This window comes from Lynx canadensis, chromosome E1, assembly GCF_007474595.2.
Source record: "Lynx canadensis isolate LIC74 chromosome E1, mLynCan4.pri.v2, whole genome shotgun sequence".
NCBI lineage: Eukaryota > Metazoa > Chordata > Mammalia > Carnivora > Felidae > Lynx > Lynx canadensis.
The window spans coordinates 30,941,597-30,959,957 of NC_044316.2; the positions used below are offsets into that span (position 1 = coordinate 30,941,597).

Below are 18,361 nucleotides of genomic sequence, written 5' to 3' on the forward strand. Positions count from 1 at the left end.
TACATATTCAAATGTAACAATATTTCTCAAAGCTCATTCCAAAGGATATTAACTAGTTTTGTACAAAAGCAAAACTGAGTGGTGGTGATGGTGGTAGTGGTCCCTGTGGCCAGGTAAATTGGAGAAATGTAGGATTTAGAAAAAATGAACTTTCCCGCAGAGCTTCCAACATCCTTAATACTCTAATGAGCATTTTGAATATCCCAAAAGGAAATAAAATTTAATAACTTGTTGCATTTCCTCAAGTTATTTGACCATATCCCCAACCACCACACCTTTATTTATTTTGGGACATCTCAGTGGACTAATGCCTGCAAAAGCACAAAGTGTTCTGGGAAACACTGCTACTCAACATTCAGATAAGCCTATTATGTCTTGCATGTTATCTAAGACATGAAATACACAGAATTCAAAAGCTTAAATAAGAATCTAGATAACACAACTATATCAATTTATTAAGAGAAATTATAGGTTGGCGTTTTAGGGATACGATTATAAACTTGTGAGCTTAAAACATGGAGGCAAATCATGAATAAAAGAGCCCATGGTACCATTTTAGGAGGTAAAATGCTAGCCCGAATAGTCATAGAACAAACCATGACTCAAAGACAAAAAAACAAACAAACGTGCTATAATCCTATTGCTATTTTAGACTAAGCAGTGAAAACCTACAGCCAGAGAATTGGCCATAGATGTTACCTGTGAATTCTTTGAAAAACCTCTTCGTGCTCAGTCATGTGTTAAGAGTTTGAGTATCTTCAACTGAGCAAGCAACAGATGAAATGAATTGTTTCTATTTAACTTCAAATGATTTCAGACAGATAACTGTTTTCTTTCCTTTTTTTTTTTAATGTTCACTTATTTTTGAGAAAGAGAGAGAATGAGTGGGGAAGAGGCAGAGAGAGAGGGAGACACAGAGTTTGAAGCAGGCTCCAGGATCTGAGTTGTCAGCACAGAGCCGGATGTGAGGCTCGAACTCACGAACTACGAGATCATGACCTGAGTGGAAGTCCGACGCTTAACCAACTGACCCCCCAGGCGCCCCAAGACAGAGAACTGTTTTCTAACCTGCTTCCAATTCTTGGGCTTTATCCTTCCCTTCCTCCATTCCTTTCCTGTCTGGCTCTCACAGTATCATTTGTGATCCTCAGGCTGTCCCCCTCTGAAACACCTGGTAGATAACACCATAAATCATTTCCACTCTATTCTGGATAGCCACTATTCCATTCCCACACTCAATTCATTCCAACACTCAATTCATCTTCAACAGAACAATGTCTGCTTCAGGTCAATTTTATTGATAAAGCCTTCCACTAGAAACCAAGTCAATTACCTCCTTTCCTTAAATTTCTGTATATTTCCCTATTTCCTCCTTCCTTTCTCTTACTCCTTTACTTCTTTTTTTTAATGTTTTATTTTTATTTTTGAGAGCGAGTGAAAGCAAAGGAGGGGCAGAGACAACGGGAGACAGAGGATTTGAAGTGGGCTCTATCTACACTGACAGCAGAGAGCATGATGCTGGGTTTGAACTCATAAACCTTGAGATCATGACCTGAGATGCAGTGGGACACTTAACTGACTGAGCCACCCAGGCGCCCCACTCCTTTACTTCTAATAATCTGGTTTACATATATTTCTTCCCATCCGTACATTTTGAAAATAATTTATGTTCCATGTCACCAATAAACCTAGTATTTGACAAAATAAATGCACTCCCCCATCAACTTTCTTAACCTCCTTTCTTTCATGTAACATTGCTTAAGCCATTTGTCCTTGACATTTTCTCTTCCCTATGTTTTTGATTTCCCACTATCTCACCTGCCCTTCAGAATATTTAGGCTGCTTCTAATAATTTCATTCTACTCCTTAAGTGGGAGTGGAGGAAGTTCCGCAAAGTTTGTCCCTTTCTCCCTTTCTCGCTCTCCCTGAGTGAACACTTCAACTATCCTCCAAATCCCTCTCTGTGTCTAGTTCCTTATTTCCAGTGGCCTTTTGGTCACTTACACCTGTCAGCATATTGAACTTACTCTCTAAAATCCAACTATCATCTTCTCCACTGTTCTCATTTCCCTATTTCTGTCAATAGCACCACCCTACCATTATTCATCATCCTAATCAAAACTCTGCAGGTAGCTTTAATTCATTTTTCCTTATTTCTTACACTCAAATGCAAGTCTTAATGATGATATACTTGTTGTTGGTAAATTATCATATATCTGTCTCTCCATTCTTCCCATTTTCCTCACCTTCATTGTTTAGTTCTTAATATTCTATATTTGGACTCTTTCCTTTGTGCCCTATCTAGGCTACCTATGACCAGTTTCATTACCTTCCAAGATAACCAACACTACTATAAGATTATTATTTCTAAACTATCAATTTTGATTGTGTCACTATTCTCCCTAATGGCTCCTCACTGACTACGAGTAAGGTACAAACTTCTAAGTATAATATTTACATTTTTAGGCCTAACTTCCTTCACTGATCTGCATGTACTTGCTTATCTTTTTAAAAAAGTAGATTACTCTAGGGGCACCTGGATGGCTTAGTCGGTTAAGCATCTGACTTTTGATTTTGACTCAGGCCATGATCTCACATTTTTGCAAGTTCGAGCCCCACATCAGGCTCTGTCCTGACCCTGCAGGGCCTGCTTGGGATTCTCTCTCTCTCTCTGCCCCTTCCCAGCTTGCACCCTTTTCTCTCAAAAATAAAAAACTTCCAAAAAAAAAAAAAAGGTATATTACTCTGTTTACCATCACATTATGTATATATTTTTATTCATGCTAATTCTCTTATCACTTTCTGTTCACCTCTTAAGTAGATAAAACCCTACATATCATTTAAAAGTCACTCAAAAGTCAACTCTGTTAGGAATCTTCTCTGAATATTGTAGGCTCTATCATAACTATGGTCTTACCATGTAGTGCTAGAGCTTGTTTAAAATCTATTTATGTACATGACTTTCCTTACGCAATACTTCAAATTCCTTGAGGGACAGGCTTAAGTTTATTTATTTTAATAACGTGCTGGAGCAGCTAACACAATGCCATCCACACTATAGTTGTTCAATATATATTTAATGTTTTGCAGATGAAATATAATGAAGTGGCTATAAAGTACATACTGTCACACATAGTGAGACATACCTTTTATATCATGACCTCACTATAAGTGAAACATTACTCACTCTTATATAAATTTACAATTGTATTTCCAATTGTATTCTCTCACCTGTTTAAATAGGGGTGCAATGCACTAAATGGATTTAGTAAGAAACCAAATTGTAAAAAGTCTTCGTTAGGGAACATATAGTATTCTATATGTGTGTGGTAAACCCATCATATTATGACAGACCATAGTCTGCTGTTGCTAAGGTTACAGTTCTGTTAAATTGAGGCTCTAACCTTGCTTTTCTGTGTGTAACCTTATGCCAGCAGCAGGTGTTATCACTGTGTGAATTTTTTAACATAGCAATGATGATTAGAATCACAGTAAGACAATTACATTTTTAGTTCTAAAGGCCATATATTTCCAAAATTGTTAAGTTTTTTGTCAACTAAATGAAAGTAGGACTGACTTACACTGACTTAACAATTCTTCCTTCTTGAAGCATAGCATCTCAAGAAATCTTATCAGATGCAGATGAAACAATGAGCAAAAGAAGCTCGTTACAAAAGAGTACATATTGTGTGATTCTATTTATGATGAAGTTCATCAACAGGCAACAGCAATCTATGCTGTTATAAGTCAGAATAGTGGTTCTGTTGTAAAGGTGGGAGTGATGGTCAACTGAGACAAAGTTGGTTCATTGGAGCCTTTGAGTGGTGATTACACACAAGATAGTAACAGAAATTCATCAGGTTGTACACTTGAGGTTTTTGTTCTTTACAGGGTGTTCATAATGTTGCAGCAAAAATATTTCTGAAAAGATAAATTAAGGAAAAGACAAACCAGAAGGAAAAAAAAAAAAAAAAGGAAACACAAGTTAAAAAAAACCCAACCATCTCTAACAGACGGATTATAAAATCTGACTCTGTTGTTTGTGACAAAATGGTTGAGGGGGTAACCATAGTGGAATTTCCCCACCTTCACAGACTGTCACTATCCTCAACCACAGATCAATTGATACTTCAGGTGCAGCACTACAGTGTTTGTTTTTTTTAATGAAACAAAAATTTTGGGAATAATACTACAAAATAATAAGATACTTTTATTTGTTTCTGATGAGCTACTTGGCAAGCAGTGATTTTTATAGTATTTTTAAAACCATGGTATGTGACCCATTAGTGAGTTTTAAGTTCAAATATTAATGAAATAGAACTGAACATTAAATAAGAATGCAATAATGTAGAAAAAGTAAGTAATGCTTTGAGACTTTTATTTCAGTTATATATGTGAGTGTGGTGAAGTAAAAGGTATTCTTATTATGGATTCAAGTGAAAAAAAAAAGCCAACATTTTATGGGGATATCTGCTACATGCTGACAAGCACAACACAGCAAAGGAGATCTTATAAATTGATATAATGACAATTGCACAACATTTTGATCTGAAGTTGCAAACAGGAAATTACTAGCATGCAGAAGATCTTGCACAATTACCATCAGCACCTTGCTTTTGTCATCAAAGTATCACACACTGAATACACTCTTATCTGCCCTAAAATCATATTGGCTAGAAAGGAAGTAAATTACTAATGTGGAGAGCCAGTATTTCTGTGCAGCTGCTAAGCAAGCTTTGCACGCTCACCGAAAGTACTGTGAATTCCCCGCTTCTCTTCTGTTGTAAGCTACCCGACCACCTTTGCCTTTCCTCACCAATAGTGGGGACAGTAGCTTTGAGAACTGTTTGGCAGAAAGAAAACAATGCTTGGTTGTCAATAGTAGGTAGGAAAATACATAACACCTGAAACGATCGAAAAAAAAAAAACAGTGCTCTTACAGCCTCAGCTTTCCTACTTTAAATGCTACCGAATCAGTTCTGATAAATCAGTGCCTCAACTCCAGCAGACTGGGTAATTTCCTGAAAGTTTCCAAACAACTAGATCATGGGAACTCTCATTCTCAGTGTTAGGAACTCTGTTATTCAGTGTTATAACTCGGTGTTATTGCTGTTGTGACTGCAAAGTGGTATAGCCACTTTGGAAGACGATTTGATGGTTTCTTATAAAACCAAACATCTGGGGCGCCTGGGTGGCGCAGTCGGTTAAGCGTCCGACTTCAGCCAGGTCACGATCTCGCGGTCCGTGAGTTCGAGCCCCGCGTCGGGCTCTGGGCTGATGGCTCGGAGCCTGGAGCCTGTTTCTGATTCTGTGTCTCCCTCTCTCTCTGCCTCTCCCCTGTTCATGCTCTGTCTCTCTCTGTCTCAAAATAAATAAACGTTGAAAAAAAAATTTTTTTTTAAAACCAAACATCTTCTTAACATATGATCCAGCAATTGTACTCCTTGGTAATTACCCAAAGGAGCTGAAAACTTATGTTCACACAAAAACCTGCAAATGGATGTTTACAGTAGCTTTATTCACAATTGCCAAAACTTGGAAGCAACCAACGTATCCTTCAAAAGGTAAATAAGCTTCAAAATGGGTAAATAAGCTATAGTACATTCAGATAATGGAATGTTAATCAGCACTAAAAAGACATGAAAATATATGAAGGAACCATAGATGTATATTACTAAGTGAAAGAAGCCAATCTTAAAAGGCTGCATACTGTATGATTCCAACTATATGACATTATAGAAAGAGCAAAACTATGAAGACAGTAAGAGGATCAGTGATTGCAAAGGGTGAGGGGAGGGGCTGTGGAGAGATGAATAGGCAGAACACATTGGTAAAAATCAGAGCAGTAAAAACACTCTGTATGATACCATAATGATGGATACATGCCATTATACATTTGTCCAAACTCACACAGACTATACAGGTCCTAGAGTGAACCATAATGTAAACTATAAACTTTAGGAGATTATGATGTGTCTATGTAGGTTCACCAATTATAACGAATGTACCACTCTGGTGGGGATGGTGATAATGCTAGAGGCTATGCATGAATTGAGGCAGAAGGCATGTGGGAAATCTCTGAACCTACCCCTTCAATTTCGCAGTGAATCTAAAACTGCTCTAAAGAAATGAAGTCTTAAAAACAAAAACAAAACATCATTTATTATAATGGCAAAAAGTGAAAGGTAACTAGAAATAAATCTAACAAAATATTAATAAAGCTTGTATTGGAAAAAATGTATCCAATTATTATTTGCCATTCAAGAAGATATAAATAAGAAGTCAAAACATGCTCATAGCTAGGAAGACTGAAATTTATAAAGAGGTTGATTCTTCCCAAAATAAACTAGAAATTTGAGACAGTAAGATTTTTGCTAGAACTTATTTGGAAATGATAAGAAAAAAGATTAGCCAAATCAACATTTAATAAGAAAAACAAAGTGGGAGGTTATGTTATCAGGTATCAATACTTAAGAAGCAAAGTACACCAGCACTGAAGAATCCAAAAATGCCCATGCATGACACAGCTGGACTACAAATAATCCATCCACTGAAGTAAGAATTTGTATTTTAAACAGTACCTTTATAAAAATAATTGATCAAAATTGATATATTTATATTTTTTGATTAATTATGTACCAATAAGTATAATTATTACTCAATTCAGAGGAAAATTTTAATGTCACAGCTTATGAAGATATTGAATTAAAACATACATTTTAATTATCTAAAATTTTTGCAATAAAATGATCAGATGATCACTGACAGATATTTAAGCATACTGTATTCTTTTATTTTTTAATTTTTTTAATGTTTATTTACTTTTTTTTTTTTTTTAATTTTTTTTTCAACGTTTATTTATTTTTGGGACAGAGAGAGACAGAGCATGAACGGGGGAGGGGCAGAGAGAGAGGGAGACACAGAATCGGAAACAGGCTCCAGGCTCTGAGCCATCAGCCCAGAGCCCGACGCGGGGCTCGAACTCACGGACCGCAAGATCGTGACCTGGCTGAAGTCGGACGCTTAACCGACTGCGCCACCCAGGCGCCCCTAATGTTTATTTACTTTTGAGAGAAAGAGACAGAGGCGTGAATGGGGGAGGGGCAGAGAGAGGACACAGAATCCAAAGCAGGCTCCGGGCTCTGAGCTGTCAGCACAGAGTCTGGTGGGGGGCTCAAACTCACGGACTGTGAGATGGTGACCTGAGCTGAAGTAGGATGCTCAACCCACTGAGCCCCCCAGGTGCCCCTAGGCATACTGTATTCTTGAAATTATAATATATCAAGGTACTATTCTAGGGTAATATAGAATAAAAATAAAAGCAGAGAAAAAGGAAAGATGATAAATTTCTTTTTTTTTTTAATTTTTTAATGTTTATTTTTGAGAGAGAAAGAGACAGAGTGTGAGCTGGGGAGGGGCAGAGAGAGAGGGAGACACAGAATCCGAAGCAGGCTCCAGGCTCCGAGCTGTCAGCACACAGCCCAACATGGGGCTCGAACTCACAAACCGCAAGATGATGACCTGAGCTGATGTCAGACACTTAACCAACTGAGCCCCCAGGCACCTCTATAAATTTCTGACAATAAGAATAAGAAAATATTTTTAAGAAAAAAATTTTTTAATTTTCAAAATTTTATTTTGAGAGAGAGAGAGAGAGAGGCAGAGAGAGAGGGAGAGAATCCCAAGCAGGTTCTGTGCTGTCAGCACAGAGCCCTACATGGGGCTCAATCCCACAAACCATGAGATCATGACCTGAGCTGAAATCAAGAGTCAGATGCTTAACCAATGAGTCACCCAGGTGCCCCTCAAAAGAAATATTTCATAAAATTGACTATATGCTCGATATATATCCAAAAGATTAATACCATAGAGAATTTATTTCTAATTTCTGCTGTATATATGACCAAAGAATTAATAACACAGAGAAAGTGTTTCTAAAGTCAGTGAAGTACACTAGAAATCAGCAACTGAAAGGGAACTATAGAATTAGAAACTGTCTAATATAGTTCAAAATAAGCAACCACAATGGGAATATTATACACTGAAAGATAATTAAAATATGATCTATAGAAACTGGAGGGTGTGAAGATTTTGTAAAAATTGTATAGTACATCTATGAGATAAAGAGCAGTACTGTTAAAATATATTAAAAATAAAATTCTGAGTTATTTTTTTAACAAATTTTAGTATCCTGATGAAAGGAAAAATTTTCTAGGAAGATGTCCATTAACAGAATTATTCAAGAAAAGGACAAAAACTTGAATAAAATAACCTTAGAAGACATTAAAAAATAGGAAATGCTTTCTCTACCAACAATGACCCAGGTTCATCTGGCATATGAAACATTTTCAAACCTTAAAGGAACAGATACAGCTTCTATTATTTAAACAGCTATAAATAAAAAAAAAAAATTTTCAAAAGGGGCGCCTGTGTGGCTTAGTCGGTTGAGTTTTCAACTCTTGATATCAGCGCAGGTCATGATCCCAGGTTTGTGGGATCAAGCCCCGTGTTGGGCTCTGTGCTGAGCATGAAGCCCACTTAAGACTGTCTCTCTCTCCCCCCTCAGGCTCTCTCCTCTCTCCCTAATTTATAAATTTAAAATAATTTATAAATAAGCAGATATAAAAATATTATAACTCTTATTTATTAAATAAAATAGTGCTAGCTTCTTTCTAAGAATTAAAAATGTAGAATGGCTCAAATATCATGAAAATTTATTTCTAGCTCACTTTTGCAGCTCCAGTTCCAACAAGAATCGGAAAAAAGTAAAATTTTGTGGAAGAAACAAAAATGTAATTAATTTAAAATGCCCTACTTAGAAAACCCAAGACAAATGAAAAACAACTAGAATAAGAGAGTTCAATAAAGTGGCATCACACAAAATAACCATTCCAAAATTAATACCTTGGGGCATTTGCTGTCTCAGTCATTGAAGCATGTGACTCATGATCTTGGGGTTGTGAGTTCAAGCTCCAAGTTGGGTGTAGAGGTACTTTAAAAAGAAAATCTTTAAAAAAATAACTACTATCTTTATTACCAATTAGAAAATATAATGGTTAAAAAAATGCCATTTCTAATAGCAACAAAAGCTAGAGCATACCTCTTCAGATGTAATAAGGAATATTCAAGACACATATGAAGCAAGACATAATTTTCTCTTTCCAAAATATCAACAAAGACCTAAATGAATGGAGAGGTAAACTACATTCAGCTCTCCCAAACCACTCTCTAAATCCAATGCAATTCCAATTTTAAAAAGTCCCAATTCAATTTTCACTACCACGGCAAAAATGATTCCAAAGATCATCTAGAAGATCAAAACCAAGAAGTTAAAAAAGTATGTATTAAGGACTTAGCCTACCAGATAACAATGAACCTAGAAATATCTAGAAATATACAGCTAGAATAATTAAAATAATAATGTATTGGCTGAAAGAAATCGATCAATGGAACAGAGTGGTGGGTCTAGACACAGATCTGTGTATCTAGATAGAGATTCAGTATAAGGATAAAGTTTGTATTTCAAATTAGTGGCAAGGGCGGCTAGGTGGCTCAGTCGGTTAACCATCTCACTCTGATTTCGGCTCAGGTCATGATCTTGTGGTTCGTGAGTTCAAGCCCCACATCGACAGCTGACATCTGACAGCTCAGAGTCTGGAGCCTGCTTCGGATTCTGTGTCTCCCTCTCTCTCTGCCCTTCCCCTGCTCACACTCTGTCTCTCTATCTCTCAAAAATAAATAAACATCAAAAAAATTTTTTTTAAAAATTAGCAAAATTGGACGGTTATCAAATAAATGACGGTGGAAAATGGGCAAGTGGTTATCCATTTGGGGCCCTAACTCATGCATAGACAAGAATAGATTTTGAGTGAATTAAATGTATAAATTGGAAAGATCTTCCTGAAAAACACAGTAATACAAAAACTCCGTAATAAAAAGGACTGAAAAATTTGATAATATAAATGTCAAAATTCAGTAGAACAAATGGCTTGTGAAGTTAATAGCCTTCACAATTCCACTTTATCAAAAGCACAAAAACAGGCAAAAGAGTTACCCTGACTGGAGGTGCGTGGGGAAGAAAAGAAGTAACAGGAAAGGAACCTGGGGGGGGGGGGGGGGAGAGCATCAGCGTCCTAGTAATGTATTTCCTTAATGTTGTGTTTCTTGATCTGGACGCTGACACCTGAAGATGGTTCAGACTGTAAAATTTCAGAGGATATACACTTATGAGTACTTTTCCTGTGGCAAATTTAGGGAGTACCATAAGGAAATAATGAAGAGAGGAGGGATGGGAGAGATCGACATGAAATTTTTCCTTGTGATGTTACATTAATCTATGTTTTATCTGTTTATGAAGAAGCATATACTAGTTTCGTAATTTTTTTAAAGTGAAAAATGATAAAGGCTACATATAAGACATACAACATTCAAGACTTATGATCCAAGTACAATCAAGACAATTCTATAGGGCACACTCTACCTGTGAATCTAGTATGTTGGAAATTTCGCATTCACCAACATTTACTTCATCCAACTGCAAGGAAAACAAGTTTCTGGCAACCTGGACAAAATCTGAAATGGAACACATTTTAGTAGGAACACAACATTTAACCTCATCTAAATACATCTTTACCTTTTTTTAAATGAAGTTGAAGCTATGCATTAAAACTAACGTTTCAAATTTAATTTACTTCAATGAATTACCTTAAAGTGGTATTAACTGAAGTGACAAATATAAGCTCAAATAAAAAGTAAGTAAGAGATAAACCAGTTTTAACTTACTTGAGTTAAATTTGCTGAGGTAAATAAATCAGTTAAGTAACAATAAAGCACATACATATCGTAGGTACATCTATTTTCTCCAACTCTTACTACGAGCAAGAACTTTCTCTGAAATATACGACAATATTGTGACTTGTAGCTTTTTTAGCTGGAACCGGAGGTTTAACAAAAATAATAATAGCAGCAGCTAATGTTTACGGAACAGCCTTCTTGTGCTAGGCACAGTGCTTTGCTATTTCATCCTCCCATTGAGGATGGGTAGGTCCTCTTATCCTCTTTGTTCTACACACTGCGGCTAAGAGAAGTTAACTGCCAAACTTCCCAAGGCTGCTTGGCAAATAAGTAGCAGAGCAAGACTCAAATGAAGGTCTAACTCCAAGCCTGATGCTGGCTAGCAAACTGTAAGCTTCTTCAGACATGAGTGTGACCCATCCATCCTCAGATTTTTGAATTTTAGCTATTATATTTTTAATTTCCAAGGATCCTTTTCGTATTCTCTGATTGTTCCTAGTCTATAATATCTTACTCTTTATATCACGGATGCCTTATCTTTGTTTACCTTTTCAGAGATGTTCATTATGGTTTGTCTGAAGTTCTCTCCCACTCTTGCATTATTCCTCATTTTTCAGGGTTCCTGTTTTTCTCTTTGTCAGACAGTTTGGGGCTCTTATATTTTGTCAGAGAATTTCTGCAAGTGTCTGGTGACCCTTGGCTATGAGTGCATATTTAAGAAGAATCACCACCAAAACACGCATTGGAAATCCTGTGTGCATAACTTGCCTTGTCAACTGGCTGGTTTCACTACAGAGCAATCAGGTGGCCAACTGACACCTTGGGGTCTTGCCTATAAACATGGCTGCAAAATTCACCAAGCAATCTGGGTGTGTGTTGTGAGTGATAACTCAACATACACTCCTCCAAATTCCCTGACCGCTGGCAGCTATAGGTTCAGAATCTCTCTGGTTTAATTTCCCAAGAGGATATACTTCTTTTCCTTAGCAGGTATAAGGCAGTGCTAAATCCTGGGTTGCTTGAGAGGAGGCAGGTAATAGCATAAATACTCCTTGCACAGATTTCTAACAATCCTATTTGAAAGGCCCTGCCTATACCTACCCTTCAGAAATACCTGATACTTTTAATTCCTAATTCTTTTCAGTGATAAATCAGCTTGTTCTCCATTGTGGTTCCCCCATCTCTTCAGACACATGGGCTTTGTTGCCTCTATTTACTAATTCATTTAGTTTCTTCATCCATGTTCTGTCCTTATATATTGTGGTTTTAGTTATACATGCAATTTCTTTTTTGTTCTCTTCATTATTTGGGGGTGATTTTCAAAAGGAGAGGAAAGGAAACATATTTTTTTTTATCACTTTGAAACCAAAAAGCAAATTCTTTTTTAGTAATACAGATGCTTTAAAAATGATACAATATTTCATCTACTGTATAAGAAAAAAATTAAATACTGAATGCTGTCAAGGATACAAAAAACTGTTAATTCAACAAATTCATATGTAAAATATCTCTTGAAAACAACTTATCAATACCTATCAGAAGTATAAACCACTCGTGGGAATTTATCTAAGCAGGAAAAAAACTATGATGTTAAATATAGAATTACCTATAATACCAGCTACTGAGAGACTATTAAAATCCCAGAAGTGGAAAGGCTTAATATTATAGTACATCAACTAAGTATGTCAATATCATGCTAATTTTATAAGAATAATTATACAGTACCATAAAAATATTTATTCTATCTTATTAGCTGGAAAAAAGTATGGAAATTCATAGTAGTAGAGTTAGTTAGGACTTCTATAATTCACATTATTTCTTTTGTTATTACTAAAGCAATGTTTACACAATAAGTAAAAAATAAAAAAGGTATGATAGGATGATGATATTTTAGAGCTGGAAGATTCTAGGAAAGTCTCCTTTCTGCTGACCCAGCCAGGCCAGTATTTGTAGCTGACATTTTAGGATAGTGATTAAAGAACTTGAAATAGATATGGTCTTATTTTTCTCTCTTTCCTTACAAAGATGCATTCCTAATAAAAAGAGGTCACTATAACTCTCCCACCAAGTTTCTGTGATGACACAACATGATAAACCTAATATTACCTCCAAAAGACACTGTCCCCTTTGGGTCTACTTGCACTTGCTGTCTCAGGGCTTGGTGTTGTTCCTTTGTGGGCTGAATACCAAGATAATCTAGAGCCTGGAAGGAAAAGGACTCAAGTGAAGCAATTTTTCAAATCTCTAAAGGATAAAACTTTTCATTACAACTTTATTTTACAACCCAGTGAAAAAAATCAGTATCAGAAACAGTGACAAGAATTACATGCCCAGAGAGGGTCTGTTGACTATTTATGAATTAATTTTCTATAAAATATTAGCCTGATTCCACCACCACCTCAGTTGTTTTGTGGGGCTTTTTTTCTGCAAGACTAGCACTTTGGCTGATGCCAAATTTATAAGCATAGCCCTAGAACCAAAACTCAATTTCTTAGTTTAAAATATGTGGTATGGTACAGAACAAAAATAGCAAGGAAATTCTACTAAATCAGATTAAACATTAATTTCTAAAAGTGGCACTATAAAAATGGATATATATTTTTTAACATACTTGAGACCAAAACTAAAGTTGATAAATATTCTAATTTTGGGTTATTTATCGATAGGCTCACATAAATAGTAAAGTAGAAAGCTTTCTCTGGAACCTACCTCTCTCTGCCATTTTTTTTCTTTTTTTCCTTTTCTTTTCTCTACCTCAACTCAGTACCCATAGCAGATTAAGTATTCAGAGACTGCTTGTTGTATTCCAATACTCATTCTCTTCTTCTTCTTTAGTAACATAACCACAAGTTTTAGCTAGCAACACTTCCATCCTGCTAAAAGATATTTCCCAGCCCACTTGAGGGCTTGATGAAGCCATGGGACTATGCACTGGCGAAGGACATACAAGGTGAAGTATTGTGGAATACTTCTAGGAAGGCTTTCAAAAGTAGGTGTAGGCTATTCTTGGCTCTTTCTCTCCCCTCTTTGGGCTTAATTAAAAGAGAAAAAAGATGAAAGGAAGGAAAGAAGGCAAGGAGGGTGGGAGCATGCTGGAACTCAAGTAGTCATCTTGGTTCATAAGCCACTTTGGTGGAGCAGAAAGATAGTTGGAACATGGGTCTCTGACCTATAGAACTTCCATCCCAGCCCTGGACCACCTTCTTTAAAGCTTCTTTTTGGTGTGAAAGAAATAAATTTCTAGTGGAAACCACTGTTATTTCAGGTTCTCCAGTTATATATAGCAAAACCTAATCTTAACTAATATAGAGGCTGATTAGATGCCCTTATTGGATTTGGGCAAGAATATATTTTGTGTCAATCATATTAAAACAAAAAAGTAGGCAAAGTTTAATATTGGTAATTATTCCTTATAAATTTCTCCCTCCTTCAAAATCTGCTCAGTCATTCATCAGTTCATTTACCAAATATCTATTCAATGCTTACTATAATTGTCAGTCACTACACTACGCAAAGGGGCACACAAAGAAGACACAGCTGCTACTCTAAAAGAGTGATGGTTTCTAGGGTGAGAATAACATGTGAATAAATGTAATTAGTGCAATATGAAATTTAATAGAAGTGTGTATAGGATACACTGTGGCAAAAACAAACTGGTTAATGTATAAGTGGTTGGGCACAGTGAGAGAAGGAGACAGGAGGAAGGAAGAATATTAGGAAAAATACATTAAAAAGTTATTTTAGAGTTTAGCTAAGTATCATCTGCCTCCTCTGTCTACACAGTCATAAATATTTGCCTTACACAACATGGAATACTGGTTCTTAACATTTCTTAAAAATTTTTTATGTTTATTCATTTTTGAGAGACAGAGTGCAAGTGGGGGAAGAGCAGAGAGAGGGGGAGACACAAAATTCGAAGCAGGCTCCAGGCTCTGAGCTGTCAGCACAGAGCCCAACATGACGCTCGAACCCAGGAACCGTGAGATCACGACCTGAGCCAAAGTTGGACACTCAACCGACTGAGCCACCCAGGCACCCCTGGTTCTTAACTTTTGATGTTCTTTTCCTTCAATTATAAAAATGCTACACACACACACACACACACACACACACACCACAAAGAGAGTAATACAAAGAATATCCATGTACTCAAATACTCATTGATATTTGCTTGATATTTATATATATATATTAAGAAATAAACACTATAGACTTGGTTGAAAGCTTTCTCCATTGTTCCTCAGCAGGAACCACTATCCTAAGGTTGGTGTATCCTTCCTTTCCATGATTTGATACGATTACTACATGTATTCCCTAATGTTATGTATTCTTGTGCACTTAAAATTTTACATCAATAGTATAATACAAATGGATACACTTACAAATTATTTTTATTTTTACTTTAATGCTATGATTTCATAATTGTTCAATATTGTTATCTGTGAAACTAGTTCACTTAACTTTAAATGGTATCCCACTGTATGAATATAAATTATATACTCTCTGATTGATGGGCTTTTATCATTACTCCTACTTATTTTTTATTACAAAACATTATATATATCTTCTTGTGTGGATGTGTGAAAATTTCTCTGCAGTATATCCCTAGAAGAGGAAATGCTGAGTCACATATGTATTGTATCTATATATTGTATCTATCTATCTATCTATCTATCTATCTATAGTCAACTTTACTAGATACTGTAAAATTACTCTCACACTGGTTGTAACAATTTACACACATCACTAGTATATAAGCCCTTTTATTTTTCTATATTTTAAGAGCACTTGCTGTTTTCACACTTTAAATTTTGTTAATATGTTGAATATGAAATAGTATGTTGTTTGTTAAATTCCCTTCATTATGAGATTAAACTTCTTTTACATGTTTATCAGCAATGTTTTTAACTCATAAATTACTTAGCAATATGTTTTAAGTTGTCATACATGGTTTTAAGAAATATTTTTGCTAGTGATTCCTAAATTTGGTGACATTCTCCCAAATGTGAAAACAAAGAAAGTCTTCAGATCTTGCGAAATGTCCCCTGAGGCAAAAAAAAACAAAAACAAAAAACTGTACCCTTTATCCTTGAAAACTACTGCTCCAGAGACAAACACTGTTAATGGTTTGATGTATAATTTTCTTTTTTTTTTTTTCCAACGTTTATTTATTTTTTAAGACAGAGAGAGACAGAGCATGAACGGGGGAGGGGCAGAGAGAGAGGGAGACACAGAATCGGAAACAGGCTCCAGGCTCTGAGCCATCAGCCCAGAGCCTGACGCGGGGCTCGAACTCCCGGACCGCGAGATCGTGACCTGGCTGAAGTCGGACGCTTAACCGACTGCGCCACCCAGGCGCCCCTGATGTATAATTTTCTAAATTTTTAAATGAATATACATACACCTGTATATTAAATATACATAAATTATGTGTTTATTTACAGCATTTATTACATACAGTGTTGTACATTACTTAAAAAGTATTAACATATTATAGGTTTCTATTCTGTACATATTACATCCCTTGCATGCTTTTCAAAACTGCTGTGATAGTGCATTAGCACTTAAGTATACATATATTTCAAATTTTGAATATAGCAAAACATTGTATAACTTTTAACTTTTGAATTTCTTTTAACCTTTTGAATTTCTCCCTACAGGTAATACCTGTCACACTTTTGGTTTAATATTCCCAAGTATTTTACTATATAACATTTGATATATATTAAAAACAAACATATAACAGATATACATGTCTTAAGGCAGGAAAATAACTTAAAAATTCCATGAATCCATCTAAGAAGTACAAAACTGCCAGTACTGCTGAATTCAGGTCATATATTCCTACTCCTTTAGAGTAGGAATGGTTTCGTCATTCCTCCATATTGCTATGTACTCTTGTAACATCCGCATATTCATCTTCACTGATAAATATCTGATTAGAGGAACATTCCACAATTTATTCATCCCTCACTCCTGTACATTGGGGTTTTCTGCTTACTAGCAATGCAACAATGAACATTGTTGTACACATCTAAAACTTTCTGTAGGGTTTTACTCCTTACTTAGGAGTAGTTTTGGTGGGTCTTTTTTCTTTCTCTCTTTTTTTTTTTTTTTTTGAATGATGGCAGGACTTCTGAAAATATTTTCAGGGCGCCTGGGTGGTTCAGGTTCAGTTGGTTAAGTGTCTGAGTTCGGTTCAGGTCACGATCTCACAGTTCGTGTGTTCGAGCCCCATGTCGGGCTCAGTGCTGACAGCTAAGAGCCTGGAGCCTACTACAGATTCTATATTTCCTCTCTCTGCCCCTCCCCTGCTTATGCTCTGTCTCTCTCCCTCTTTCTCAAAAATAAATAAACATTAAAACAAATTTTTTAATAAAAATATTTTAGATATCAGTATTTTTTAATGTTATGAGTATTACAAATATTTTCTCCCAGTTTTTGGCATAACCTTTTACTTTTTTATATTCTCTTTATAGAGTCTCTTATGGACAATTGCCAGGTATGTTTGTATACCATTATTTTATATTTTTTAAATATATATTTATAAAATATTTTAAGTTTTGGGTTTTGTATAAATAATATCATACTATACAAATCAACATGTAACTTTTTGTTTTAATAACAAGATTTCTTGAGATGTAATTCACCTATCATAAGGTTCATGATTTTAGGGTATAGTTGCATAGTTTTTAGTACATTGACAAGCTGGGCATCAATCACCACAAACTGTAGAAAATTTTCATTGCCTTAAAAGGAAACTCTATACCCACCAGCAGTCACTTGCTATTTCCCTGTCCCCCTAGCTCCAGGCAACCACTAATTTATATTCTGTCTCTATGGATTTGCCAATTCTGAGCGTTTCATATTAATAGAATCATATCATTGTGGCTTTTTGTCTGCTTCTTTCATTAGCTTAATGTTTCAAGGTCTATCTATGTTGGAGCATGCATTAGAACTTCATTCCTTGGGGCACCTGGGTGGCTCAGTCGGTTAAGCATCTGACTTCGCTTCAGGCCAGTGATCTCGCAGTTTGTGAGTTCGGCCCCACATCAGGCTCTGTGCTGACAGCTCGGAGCCTGGAGCCTGCTTCGGATTCTGTGTCTCCCTCTCTCTCTCAGCCCCTCCCATGCTCATGCTCTGTCTCTCTCTGTCTCTTGATAATAGATAAATGTTAAAAAAAAAAAAAATTAAGAACTTTATTCCTTTTATAGCTCAATAATAACTGTCCATTATATGTATGTACTATATTTTATCTTTTTTAAGTTAAAAAAAAAGGTAAATCAAGATATTAGTATAAAAATAGCAGGTAGATAATAACAAATTAGAAACTCAACAGGAAATATAAGATGGCTGCAAAGATACAGTGAACTAAAGAAACAATGTCGGTTGGGGCGCCTGGGTGGCGCAGTCGGTTAAGCGTCCGACTTCAGCCAGGTCACGATCTCGCGGTCCGGGAGTTCGAGCCCCGCGTCGGGCTCTGGGCTGATGGCTCGGAGCCTGGAGCCTGTTTCCGATTCTGTGTCTCCCTCTCTCTCTGCCCCTCCCCCGTTCATGCTCTGTCTCT

The 18,361-nt window shown here is 36.1% G+C and overlaps 1 protein-coding gene across 3 annotated transcripts in view; it reads right to left on the reverse strand.

Annotated features, from left to right (window-relative positions):
* STXBP4 (syntaxin binding protein 4) overlaps window positions 1-18,361 on the reverse strand; it is a 166,212-nt gene that overhangs the window by 106,443 nt on the left and 41,408 nt on the right. For all 3 annotated transcript variants that reach the window (XM_030295827.1, XM_030295828.1, XM_030295826.1), the window contains 2 exons: window positions 12,901-12,997; window positions 10,481-10,572 (listed from right to left, as the gene is read on the reverse strand). In XM_030295827.1, the coding sequence (XP_030151687.1) occupies window positions 10,481-10,572; window positions 12,901-12,997 (189 nt within the window). The remainder of the gene's footprint in view (window positions 1-10,480; window positions 10,573-12,900; window positions 12,998-18,361) is intronic.